The following is a 14,256-nucleotide window of genomic DNA, read 5'->3' as shown; positions in this document are numbered from 1 at the left end:
CTAGCTGTACTCATATATATGTTTTCATGTTAGTCTAAGGTACCTATAGTTATAATATTGGTATTCTATTCAGCATGAAAATAACCAAATTGGTCCCTTTGTTGTTTTGACTAGATCCAGGTAAAGTAGGTATTTATTTTTTTATTGATTTATTGTTTCAGATATTATGCACCTTGTCATTCTTGGCTAATGGCAGTTATCAGAAAATTATTAAAGAAAACATAAGAACCTATTTATCGCAACCATCAGCATCTCGTTGCATAAATGAAGTAGTGGAAGCTCTGAATAATCCGGCCATAGTAAGAAAATATATAAGGTTTCCTCAAAATATACAAGAAAGACAAATGTTAAAAGAAAGGTTAGTAGGTATAATATATTATAATTAAAGTGACCCTTTGATTTTTTTACATTTTTACAAATTACAGGTTCTACAAAAAGTTTGGCTTTCCAGCAGCTCTTGGGTGTATTGATGGCACTCTGGTGGCAATGAAAAAACCAGCAGAGAATGAAGAACGTTTCTACTGCCGCAAAGGCTACCATGCAAGAAATGTGCAATTGGTAAAATGGATTTCAATGTTGTAATCAATTATCATTAGGTATTCAATTATCTTTATTATATTTTTTTTTTCAGATTACAGATGCAGATTTAAATATTTTAAATGTGGATCCAACTTATGGTGGAGCTACTCATGATAGCTTCATTTTTAATTATGGTGTTATAAAAGAACACTTAGAGGCATTAACAAATGCTGGTGAAGAAGTTGTTTTGCTCGGTAAGTTAATCCCTCCCTGCCCCTACTTCAGAATATAAGCCTAATTACTAGGTATAAAAACTACATAGTTATGTTTTTTTTCAGGTGATTCAGGATATGCTCAGCGCGCCTTCCTTATGACACCAATTAGTGGCGCTGAAGATAATTCCCCAGAAGCTTATTATAATGAGCGTCATTTAACTGCTCGTAATTCAGTAGAGAGAACAATAGGCCTCCTAAAAGGACGATTTAGGTGCTTATTAGTGCACAGAGTGCTCAACTATCATCCAGACGTAGTTGCAAAAATAGTTATCGCATGTTGTGTTTTGCACAACATGTGCAATCGCGCAGGAATGCCGGCATTCACAATTTCGGAAGAAGAGCGACTAGAAGAGCTTCAAACAATTGCTGAAGTTCAAAGGAGGCAAACTAGGGATTTGCCATCTAACACCGATTTAGCTCTAGGGCAATTACATAGGCGAAACATAGTGAATAGGCTTTGGCGTTCACGTCATAATTAATTTGATCCTGGCAGCTCAGCAGCAGCACTTATTTGTAATCTTTAACTTCTTCTATCCACGTGTTAGGATATGATTCATCTATTTTATTCCTGATAGTTTTTTTATTTTATTGTGTTCGTTTTGCCTTAGCTAAGCTTTTACTCTCTTTGTTCAGATTTGTTAGTTTGTAAGACAATATAGAAGTAACCCAGCTTTATAGCTTTCTTTTTATACAGATTTTTCCATACTCCTTGTTTGTGAATGTGAGAACATAGTAGGTCGTGTGTTTATATATATTTCTTCTTTTGTAGTGCTAATTTTCGTAAGGACTTTCCCCTTATTACCAGACCTACGTTTTTCTCACATATCTAAGTACCTATTCAAAATTTGTAACAATCAGTTTGTAAAACTATACCATATTTTAAAAGAGTAACCATGGAGTTTCTTGCCGGTTCTTCTCCATGGAATCGACCAACCCGAACCGAGCACCTAAGTGAAATAAAAATATTCGATTTTGATTTTGGTGTTGTTTATTGTATGTATTCTGTGGTGTGTGAGGCGGGTCTTTCAATAAAACTGCGCTAGTATTCGTTAAAAGTGTTTAATTTAAATATTAAAAAAACTTACAGAACTTAAAGTAAGATTTTTAGTTTTTAAAAAACTAAAAATCTTACTTTAAAAACTAAAAATCATACTTTAAAAACTAAAACACGACTCATACTGCTACACCCTATCTCTATTTTTGGCCTCTGCCAATGCTTGCAGCCCTTTCCCGACTGCAGCCACAGCTTCAGCTAAAATTTTATCCCTCTCTGCACTCCTCTCCAGAAAGGACTGTAAGATCTGTGAATTTAATCTTTGTAACTCCAGCTGCTGTTCTTCCACCCTCAGGAATCTCTCGGTGGTGGTGGAGAATTCCGTTCGCCGTTGTGATGGTGGAGGAGCAGCAACTGAAGACGTGTGACGTGATGCTGAAAAGAGAACACCTATTAGTACACGCGTTAATAAAAACTCATAAATAAATAGCAGCTTTTCGTTGTCATTTGTTTCAAAAGTGAAGTTTTGATAGTTTGTACTTACACACAGAACCACCTCGACTACCACGAACTGTCCTAGGGCGGCGAGAAGGTGAAGCAACTGAAGCTGCGTGACGAGAAGCTAAAAAGATAAATATTTACATAACTTACATGAAGGTTCTTTAAGTCGTCACTTCTATGATTTACTTTATTCAGCTTGCTTGATATTATATCGATTAATGACCATCATAGACAACTACCAATAGTAAAAAAACCTTATTACTTAATTTTCTAAACATGAAATCTTTTGTGAGCAGAATGACCATTATTTATTTTACCTAAGCCAAAACTTATTTTTGTCGCTTAATCTAAGTAATTTATAAATTAAGTAGAAAATAAAAAAGAAAATTTTAGTATGGAAAATGCATACTTCTTTAAAATTCTCCATCTAATGGTAATGAAAGTTGTTTATAATTTATTGTTCACTTACATGATGAAGCAGCAGTTCTTTGAATCACTGGGGAGGCTACTTGGGTGGAACCACGGCGTGAAGGTGAAGGTGTGGGTGTGTGGGACAGTGTTACCGTTGGAGGGGACAGGCTCGGATGATATATATGAGGATTTGGAGGAGGAGTGTGCTCTAACTGGTTATTCTGAAACAACAGAAACAATCTTAAAAAGGAAACCCACTTCCTAATATTATAATTAAAAATATTGACAATTCCAAGGAATGCACATGAAATTTCAGAAAGAGATTTGAAAAAATCTTACGTATAATAATTAGGTTTAAGTAGTTAAATAAAAAAGTAAACAAAAAAAACATGTGACATGGTTACCCAACTAAAGCCAGAGTGTAGCGGATCTGTTCTCAAGGTATGATTTGAATCATCACAGTCACAGGATACACTTAATATAATAATATTAATATTCCACAACTATCACACAACGCCATCTAGTCCCAAGCTAAGCAGAGCTTGTGTTATGGGTACTAGACAACTGATAAACATACTTATATATTTCTAAATACATACATATTATAGATAAATTACACCCAGACACAGAACAAATGATCGTGCTCATCACACAAACATTTGTTCTGGGTGGGAATCGAACCCACGACCTCCGGCATAGCAGTCAGGGTCACTAACCACTAGACCAACAGGCCAGTCTACACTTGCTGTGACAACTCAAATCTGTCTCTACTCAGATACATACCCGTAAAATGCTTTGGCTTGTTCCAACAGTTGAGCTGGATGAGGAAGCAAACAGCAGTTTTCTCGAAATTGCACGAGCTGGTGGTCTGTAACTACGAGTGTGTTCTTCTTGACTGTCCTCAATCAGAGTGGGATCCTGAAAAGTAAATTGGATAAAATGGTATCTTCCTTATGGGATAAAATTATATTAACCCTTAATTACTCGCGTCCATATAGTTACACTTACGCTCGCGTGGGGTATATTTAACCCCAATTTTAAAGGTACAATAAAACATATTTTTAATGACATACTTTTATTTTTATTATAAAAATTAGAAAGAGACAACATTGTTCTAAATTATAAAACTATCTTTAATCAATATAAATATAATAAACTTTTAAAGACGAAACTTTAAATTTAGGAACTTTTTATTCAATAATTTTTCACATATCATAGTAGAATGGTCGTGACAAACTTGCTGGTAGCATTTGGCACACATAAATCTTATTTTATTATCCTTTGACCTTGGACATATATGGCACCTTTTATAAGTTGTCGATGGACCACCTCTGGAAGTGGGGCTAGGATCCTGAACTTGAGCATTTTTTAGCCGTTTTTGTATGGCCCTAGGCAGTGTGGTAAATATAACCATAGGCCATATTTTTGTTCGTCTGCCGACGTTATAGTTTGCACACATTTGGTTGAGTTGTGGTCACTCTGGATCACGTCCTCGTCTACCTCATCTTCATCGGAACTATCTATGATGCTTTCTTCGTCGTCTTCCAAACGCTCAACAATCTGGTAGTCAGAAAGACGCTTACTTGCCATTTTAGGCGTTCTAACCTAAAACAAATAGACATAAAACAAAGATAAGTAAAAAAAAACGAACCATTTTGTATATGTACTGCACATTATAAAATATTAATACACATACTCACTCGTCCAAAAAAGTTGCACGAATACTCGCGTGGGGCAATATATACCCCAGACGCGATCTCCTGATACAACCACACAACATGGAGCGGCGCTCGCGAGTGATTCACGGCAGGGGAAGGTATTTAGGCAGCTACTCAGAAAGGCACGCAGGTAGCTTTAAAAATAGCGGAGATACGACGCTTCAAATACGCCGTGGGGTCAGATATACCCCACGCGAGTAATTAAGGGTTAAAATATTTTGACTGCAAATAGTACCCTACAGATAAATTACTTTTTGAATTATATTGGTAATGATGAATTTGAATATTTATAGGTGTACATTCAGATCTAATAGAGTATAATCTAGACACATCAGATTTATAATAGTGGGTACATGTACCTATTACTACCTATATAAATCTGATGTGACTAGTATTTAGTACAATATAACTTACATAAAATAAAATAGCTGGTGATTCCTCAGTAGGTGCCTGACTCTGCTGTTGTTGTGGTACATGAATCTATAATAAGTAAATATAAACAAATAAATGCTAGATAAGAGTATATTATTAATTAATTCCATAAAATTATGAATTAAATTTAAATATCTTACATTGTCAGTATCAGCATCTTGTATTTGTTGCACTTCATGTGATGGAGACGGGGTGTCATTTTCCTGAAACATGTAAATTTAACTTCACTTAAATTCACTTTACATTAGAAAGGGTCTAAACTACTAAAAAAATGGGCGCTATAAAAACGACAGCAAACCTTGCAGAGTGCTTCCAGTACTACTTACCTAATGCATTTCTAAACTTACCGGAAATGGCTGTATGCCTAAATCATGACGCACAACCTCAGCGTTGTGCGTCATGATCACCAGACCAAAGCTTGACGCAGTTAAACAGCCAAGGATAACTATTCTTCTTTTCCATCCAATAACGAAGTATGTTACCGACGAGCATATACTTGGGGTCACATCCACTAAAATATTTCCAGCATTCGGCCACTATAGGATCATCGGTACTAATACCAGTACCAGTTGCCTTTGCTATAAATTTATCTTTTATTTCTAAGGCACACATTTTTGATCGCAACCCTACAAATTCCTTGAATACTTTACCATTATTCTCATCTTAAAAAAAACCTAATTTTTTTTTATTAATTTTTGGATATCCGTAAATATTATTTTCCGGGTAATCTGATGTATCGAAATAGTGAAGTAGATCTAGTTTTATACCCTCATTAAAATTGTCTGTAAAAATGTGATATATCAAACTATCGGTATCGGTGTACAATAACTTAATTTTATCATGAAACTTTTTAATCATGTAGTTATAATTAAATACATACATAAGATATATCTAAAATACAAAATCCTAAATAAATCGGCTGATCATAAATTAATTTTGTTTTCAATGGAATTCTGGTTCAGCAATCCAATCCTGAGCACCTAAAACTTTATCACGATTATCCCAGTGAGTTAGTAGTTTAACGTTTACTCTTTTTTCAATATTTTCCATAGTCTTACCGAAGACAGAATTGTTCATTAATTTAAAAAAGTCTTTTTCAAAGTTTGATGTAGCTAACGTTCTCAAACTAGTATTTAAGTCTTTGTATTTCTTTAACCAAGAACTCTCTTCTCTCTCGAAACTAATTTAATTATTTTAGTATTACCCACACATATGTTTTCAGGACACAACGGAAAAATACTATGATAGATAGATATGAAGACTATGATATCGTACTCCTTTTCACATAAAGGAATAAATCCTTCTGTCGTGATAGCGAACTCGTTCGTTCTGCGGTATGGGGCTACGCCAGGGAAACCCATCATATCGATGTCTGAGAACATCGGTTCGTTTTTAGGCTTCGTAGGAACGGTGGATAGTCTAGTTGGTCTAGGTCCCGTGGAATTGGGATCTCTCGGGGGTAGCGGTGGCGTGGCGGTATTCTCGGATCCTTTTGATCCTTTCTTAAAGACCTTCGTCTTTTGCCTACGCAACGGTCCCTACGGTACCGTGACTTCCTCATCGTTATTAATGGCTGTTGCGTCCATATTTCCTATGTTGTTTTGCCTTCGCGGCGAGTCACCAAATTTACAAAGTAGCAATGGTTGGTGGTAATGAAACACTTGACTCGACTGTAAGCTTGTATTATAATGTATTGAACTGTTTTTACAACTGCACATAAACTGAAGAACCACAGGACTATATAGTATGACGCACACATACATAACATACATTATACATTACACACTACATTTAGAATACATCAGTCAAAAGTAAAACATCAGTTTTAAAATATAAATTGGAATAATCAGACATACTACTACACTTAAAATGTTGCCAAATATCTTTTGCGTGATTATAATCATTATTTGAAATATTTGAATCTGTGAGTGAACTATAAAATTGGTGTTGATCAGGAAGTGATGGATGTTTCAAGCAATCACTATTACACATAAATTCATAGGGATAAATAAATACCTTTCCGTCTTAAAAGTGAAAAATCTTCATTATTAGGATAGTTCCTTTTTAGTTCTGTAAACTGATCATCATTAAGATTTTTAGCTAAACTACACGATAAAAATTTCAATGAATCTACGAATCTTAAACTTACTAATTGATTATTTATTGTTAACGGCTTTGAAAATGATATGTATCGTTCTTTATTTTTGTGGTATAACTTCAACTTTGCCATCATCGAGGTTTAATGCATGGACAATGAAATGAGCATCGTAGTGACTGAGGCTATGTAAAAATATAGGAATATGACGAGGGGTTCTGTACTGAGAACTATACACTTGATATGCAACACCCCTAAAACTGCCATTGTGCCAATCAAAATCGTAAAAAGGATCTCCATTTAACTCAGTTTCACAAATATGACATATGTTTGAATTTGAAATTTTAATTTTATCTTCATCTGATAATGGAATGGGACATTTTTGGAAACTATTTTTTTTAACTATTGTTTTCACATCTTCACTAAGGCGATTCATAAGCACTTGTGCACAGTTTGGCCCACTATGCGTCTCATATTTTGATAATCTGTTATCATATGAACATTTAATGTAATCGTTTGTGTTGTCGTAGATGCTATCCTTATTATTCTTTACGTAATATTTAATCCTCGTGGTAGCGTGCTTCCAGTGATCACTAGTTGGAATCTTGGATAGTTTCTTCATATCATACATTTCAATTTTTATGAGATGCGTATTCGGTATTCATCGAAATTTAATGCGACCGTATCCAGGTCGATGTCTTCCTACGGACAAAAAGATTTTTAACTACAGACTGTCTCGTGCGAGACGTTACGTGGAATGTTTCATTATATTATTGAGAGACTGAGTCGGTGCAACACTGTCTTTAGGGGAAGACGGTCCAGTAAACAATCCTTGTTTTCTTGATTTACACAACATACATTTTCACTTACATTTGTTCATAGGTAATACCTTCTTAAATTCACTCTCTGACAAATTTGCACATTGGTAATGCAAAAAGATGTCACAAGAAGTCTTTGGACAAATCACCTCAAAATTTCGCATATTTCATAATACAAGAAATCTTCAACCGGACAGTTCAATTCTTGTAATAAAAGCAGCTTGCGTTTTGCACAACTTTATAAAGCGTCGAGCATTAAATGTCACTGACGGGGAAAATGAAGACATTTATAATCAACAAAATGTGACACCCGTAATTCAAAGGACAAGGAATTCGGGGATGCAAATTCGAAACTTATTTAAAGATTATTTTAACACAGTGGGCGCGGTTCCTTGGCAAAATGACTATTGTATAGTCATTAATCACGTTTAATGAAAATTATCTTTCCTATAATTATTGTTGAAACAACGGTTTTGTACCGATTAATGTATATTATTTTGTTATACCTACCATAGACAATAAAAACTAACAATTATAGCAACAAAAATTACCTAAGTAAATAATATTGTACGTGTTTCTCTTTTTTTTCTTTAGAGGTTAGGTCATCCCACTCTGTGAACATAGCACTTCCCACATCATACCAATACTTTGCTTTTATTTCTGTTTCGATACTCGGCCAACTGAACATCGTAAAGGGCAGGTCTCTCTCACTTCAAGAATAAACTTTTCAATGTCAAACATTGTACTATTGTTTAAAAAGCTGTCAAAAAATGTCTGGAAAAATTTAAAATAAAACATTCACAGAAAAACAGTAGTCCTTACCTCGGATAACACGGTTACATTGAGGTGGTTTCTTTGGTATTATAACATCATCATCGTTTGTAAGCTCATCTTCTTGGGTATGGTTACTAATGCTAACAGTTGCAGTTTCCCCTAAAACAACAGAATTAGATTTATGTGTCGATATGGATACCGGTTTTAATAATAATCGTTATTTCTTATACAAGCGCGGGCCCGTTTTCTCACTTCTGTTGTTGTTACTTTCAACATCATTTGCTACTTCATTGTTTCAAATGCTGAATTAATTCTCTTTTTTAAGTCTTCTCTTGTGTTTATTTCAACTTCAGTGTACACCAGTTCCTTGGCTCGAGCCCACACGAAAAAGTCTAAAGGGGTCAAATCTGGTGACCGAGCGGGCCAAGGGATTGGTCCATCCCTGGCGATCCAGCTATCGGGAAAGTTGTTATTTAAATGTTCCCTTACATTTAACGTCCAGTGAGCTGGACAGCCGTCTTGCTGAAAAATAATTTCGTGATCTGTTTCAAATATCGGGGCACCAGGGGCCTTAGGCAAATTAACAATTAAAAAACGATAACGAAGTTAGAAAAGGAAAAATGTATGGGATTGACATTAGATAGACCACGTGATCTAACGCGGCGTATGTCAATCCCATACATTTTTGCTTTTTCTAACTTCGTTATCGTTTTTTAATTGTTACTTTGTCTAAGGCCCCAGATTCCTCTACCAGCTTCGGTAAATCATTTTGAAGAAAATGTAAATAATTATCGCTATTTAAATCCGATAAGAAGTGAGGCCCAATCAACGTCCTGCCAATTACTCCTGCCCACACATTGACTGAAACTTCCTCTGGAATGTGATTTGCTTTTTCCAGTGTGGATTATTGTGCTTGTCGGCCCATTCGTGGATACTGTGGAAATTAGTTACGCCCTCTCTACTAAATTTGCTTTCATCCGTCCATAAGATTGATTTTAAAAACCACCCATCTTCAATTTGAGAAGGTAACGGCAGAACTGAATCCTTCTTTGGGGCTCGTGCTCTTCTAGACCCTGCACACCCGTGCCATCGAATGGATATTTGCCATTTTGGTGCATGGTGTGCTACACCTAAATGTTCAAATTTCGAGCTACTGCTCTGGAACTCGTGGTAGGATCCGCTGCAAATGCAACCAAAATGACTTTTCGACACCAGACTTCCTTCTTTTATTTTTACCTTTAATGGATATCCACTGTCTCCTAACAAATAATTTCCTCTGTATTCACCTGCTTCAAACTTAATATATTATGTACGACAGCCCTGGTAAATTGTAGCATCATGAGTTGATCCAGGCCAGCGGGCCACCACATTTGTTATCAATAAATTTGCAGTACTTATTGTTTGCATATTGACAGACATGTATTTCGGAATAACTCAGTATCATCTCCTCCTAAAATCTTAATACTATTATAAAGGCGAAAGTTTGTATGGATGTTTGTTACTCTTTCACGTAAAAACTACTGAACGGATTACAATGAAATTTAGCACACATATAGAGGGTAAATTGTATTAACACATAGCATAGGTTTTATCCCGGAAATCCCACGGGAACGGGAACTATGCGAGTTTTCCTTTGAAAACGCGGGCGAAGCCGCGGGCGGAAATCTATTTTACAATAAGTATGTAGATAGGGTAAGGCTTAGTATTAATCTAAATATTTACCCTAACTACTTCACACATAAAAAATTATAAATGAAAAGTTACTCACCTGGCGAATTGAATCTTTATATATCTATACATCCTAAAACATTTGGGAATCTAGCTATTCTGTAAAATTGATGTTTAACTATTTGTTGTGCTTCTTCAGTGTCTGGAAAGTTTATGAACTCTCTTAGTAGACCCACTATAGCTTCAGGTCTCTTTATAATTCGGCTGCAAGTAGAATTACTTATGTCATTTAGGTCCGCTGTCGATAATAATTGATTCCCTGTCGCATAAAATCTAAGTGCGAGTTTGAGTTTGAGTTTACTCCGTGTTTTGTGTGTTCATTTAATTTTTCGCGATTTTCTTCGTGTTCGTGCCGCAACATTTTTGAGTCCCGAACCATGGTTATAAATTATAGGCGTCCAGTACGCCGAGACAAATGGCTGACGCTTGACGTGACGCTGATCACCTACTTGTCCCTAAAGAAAATCGATCAGTGAAACAGATGTATGCATAGTGCATCTGCCCCTTACCCCCCTAGGGGAAATGGGACTTCACTCACACACACTACAATCGATTTACTAAGCAAGCTCGTAGTACCCTGCCTTGCATAAGGTCTTCTTGGTTGCTGGGATGAGCCGTACCGGTTTGATCCATGTCACCAGAATCTTCGTGCTCAGCAATATAAACAGGTTGTGGCAAACGAGCTTGTACTGCAATATTATACAAGACACAACATGCGGACACAATTTTGCTGGCAATGTGAGGTTCATAATGCAGGGTTCTATGTTTGAGTAAACACCTTCAACATGCTTTCAGTAAACCGAAGCAACGCTCGATACAGTTCCGTGCTTGCACATGACGAGTAGTGTACACTTCGTCACTCGACCCAGGTGCAGCATTCAATATTGGCGTCATTAGCCAGCGCCTTTGGGCGTATCCAGAATCACCTTAAAATTTGATTAATTCATAACGCCTGAGCCTAAATATTTTTTTTTTTAAATATTATATACTTAAGTTATTTACCTAATAACCAAGACTGTTCCCCATGCTGATTAAGTGACGCATGTAGGTTTCTACTTTACTGGATGAGAAAATGAAGGCATCGTGTGAAGCTCCACCATATTTCGAATTTACATTCAAAATTTTTAATTTTTGGTCACAAATCTGAAAATGATTTAACCATCTAGATTTATATACCTAACTAACTCAATTTATTTACTAATATTTTAGTACTGTTGTCAATTAATCTAAAAAATATGTTTTATTGATATAATTTTTTAAGAATAGAAATATATAAATTTTTCATATCAAAATAAGTATAAATCAAATTAATTCAGCTGTTGCAAAGCATACCATTTGAACATTCAAGGAGTGGTATCCTTTCCTGTTAAAATAATTATGCTCGATGATTTTTGGCTTGATTATAGCTTCATGCGTACAGTCAATACAGCCAATAACGCCAGGGAAATTAAATTTACATTGAAGATTCTATTCTATTCGATTCTACTGTCGTGAGTGCCTTTTGTCTCAGCGTTCTGGATATATTAATCGTGAATTACCTATCGCATCGACTATCTAGCGTCCTCATAGCATGAACGGCATTTGTGAGTGCGACGTTGCCAGATTTCGGTTTACTATCTCTTTCTTTTATTAACGCTATATTACAACATTGTTTTATGGATGTAGCAATATTCATGGCGTAAGTTGGGGCATCAAATTTTTGTGTTGCTTCATTGTATCAGGCTACTATTTTGGTTGCGTATGCTAAAGTGTCATAATATTGTGGTTTTAATACTTGTTCAAAGCTATTGATATTTGGGTTCAGCTTAGTTATTTCCACAAGCAATTTCGCTAACTCCCTCATCTTATGTGAGACTACAGTTGCAAAATGATCCTCGCGATGTATTCTCAAATATTGAGCTCCAAACATACAAATTAATTTATCTTTTTAGCTACTAATGATATCTTGTCTGGTTTCATACGAGGAAACACGTTTTTCATTAAATTATTGTCGACTTTAACGTAACGTACAAGAAAATTTTGTGCATCAACTTGTGCATGACTTGTAAAAGTTGTATTATTGCATTTTTTTGCATGTCTCCACAGTTGTTTCCTTGAATAAAAACCTAAACATTTGGAACACGGTAAATAATCGGCCTTTTCAGAAAACCTACACTTCTTCACTGGTTTGAATGCAGTTTGTGAATTACTTACATAATTACCCTTTTTTTGTAGATCGCTAAATTTATGTTTATTTAAGATGTGATAATGCTAATTGCACTTCAGGTTGAGATAAGTGGTTTCGAACCATATGACGTGAAAAATTCTAAATAGAATTTTCACAGCAGAAATGTAATGAGTTCAATATTTTAAGGTATAATTAGATATCGACACAATGGCGGCAATCGAATTGAAATTCTGTAACACGACTTGTCTAAATACTACCTATAAAAAATATACAACTTACACTTAGTCGAAAGATTTTTTTCGACTAATGATATTATTTTTCTACTCCGAAGTCCTCGGGAATTCATCATCATTTTTACCTTTTTAATGCAACAATCATTTTTACCTTTTTAATTATTGCTGGATTCTCGATGTCTTTCAAAGTCACTTCTTTGTACTGTAAATCCTGCAAAACAATGAAAATCTATTTATCAAAGTATAAGGACGTTATTGTAACACTTATCTAATATCAATCAATATAATCACCTTTAATGTGTCTGTGTCTATGTCTGAAGGTTCAACAGCAACAGCCTCAATCAGAGGGTCAAACCCACCAACTTCTATGACTTGTATTTCTATATAAAACCAAAAAAAAAAAACAAGCATAATAAATTATATGACAGTAGATTGAATTCATTGTTGCAATAAAATAATTAAGCTTTTAAAGGATATGTTCGATCTTGATTGTCATAATGAAATACTGGTGGAAGGCCTACAGCTGTCAGTTTTATGTGCATTAAGAATTCTTCCTCCCAGGGTTCCATTTTCAGATCTGGATTCGGCGGTCCTCCTCCAGTACCCGTGGCATGTTTCCTATGGCCAGCGACTTTATCTTTTACAGTTTTTTTTTCATATTTTCCCATTTCTTTTTTACTTTGCTGCACCTAGATTAAAAATACTCCATTGCTTAAAAATAAAATAAATATATTTATTATTAGTGTATGATTAGTATTAGAAATGCAAAATAACAATATAAATACCTGTTTGTGGTGTTCTGAGAATTAAATTCTAATGCAATCTTATTCCATTGCGCTTGTTTTGCTTGCCAGGATACCGCATCACTCTTTTTATTTTCAATAATTTTAAAATATTTTATAAATATTTTTTGTAGAACCTCCAACTCACTACTTGTGTAGTTAGGGCTTTTTTTATGTATATGATACATGTACATGGATACATGTATCCATTAAGGTTTCGTTTTGAAAACAGAAGTTTTCTGAAAACGAATCCTTACGTTTTGTTTTAAAAATCTAATTATATATATTTATTAAAATACTTAAATTTACAACGATTCTTTCTAATAAGATAATACGAAATTTCGAATAAGATACGCTTGAAAATATTTTTAGGTTAGGCAACTATTTAGCTTAATTATAAAATCCACCAATTATTAATTATGTTGTTACTTGAGGCGCACTTTAAGGTCAAGAAATATGTCACTTAATTATTTTGACGCTTAGGGCAGCACTGAGGCGTAAATTCAGACTAGGTCGGGATTGAAATACGCTATTATGAAATTAAGCTTCACCTCATATTTATTCCTAAGATCAGTGACAACTGAAATACCGGCCCTTATTGTGGTTGCCATGTTTTCCTCGGTTTTCTTTTGACGGAATTCTGAAGCTGTAATTTTTCTTTTGAACAGTTCTAATAAATTTATCGGAAATTGCAAGAGTATGCACGAATAAAACTTTACACATTCGAATGCGAGTCTCATTGTGGGGCAAATAATAAGCGTGATTGAGATTTGGTATTGTTTTTAGCGCTGATAGTAACAAAAAGTTAA

At 35.0% G+C, this 14,256-nt stretch overlaps 2 protein-coding genes across 2 annotated transcripts; both read right to left on the bottom strand.

The window, feature by feature from the left end:
* Positions 1–1,843: 1,843 nt before the first annotated feature.
* Positions 1,844–5,251, bottom strand: LOC149475941 (uncharacterized). The gene is made up of 7 exons (XM_089712505.1): positions 5,198–5,251; positions 4,991–5,053; positions 4,833–4,898; positions 3,484–3,618; positions 2,759–2,921; positions 2,333–2,410; positions 1,844–2,223 (listed from the first exon to the last, which is right to left on the bottom strand). The coding sequence occupies exons 1-7, from the start codon at positions 5,249–5,251 to the stop codon at positions 1,976–1,978; spliced, it is 807 nt and encodes a 268-aa protein (XP_089568631.1). The 3' UTR covers positions 1,844–1,975.
* A 7,498-nt stretch (positions 5,252–12,749) lies between these two features.
* LOC149475940 (uncharacterized) lies at positions 12,750–13,712 on the bottom strand. Its single transcript, XM_089713108.1, has 2 exons — positions 13,148–13,712; positions 12,750–13,046 (listed from the first exon to the last, which is right to left on the bottom strand). The coding sequence occupies exons 1-2, from the start codon at positions 13,331–13,333 to the stop codon at positions 12,930–12,932; spliced, it is 303 nt and encodes a 100-aa protein (XP_089569234.1). The 5' UTR covers positions 13,334–13,712; the 3' UTR covers positions 12,750–12,929.
* Between the last annotated feature and the right edge of the window lie 544 nt (positions 13,713–14,256).

Source organism: Colias philodice, chromosome 29 (genome assembly GCF_061535455.1).
Source record: "Colias philodice isolate Cphi_HAF_F1 chromosome 29, ilColPhil1 Martin Lab GWU primary, whole genome shotgun sequence".
In the NCBI taxonomy this organism is placed as follows: domain Eukaryota; kingdom Metazoa; phylum Arthropoda; class Insecta; order Lepidoptera; family Pieridae; genus Colias; species Colias philodice.
Note: the sequence above shows the minus strand (reverse complement) of the source record. Positions and strands in the feature narration are given on the sequence as shown.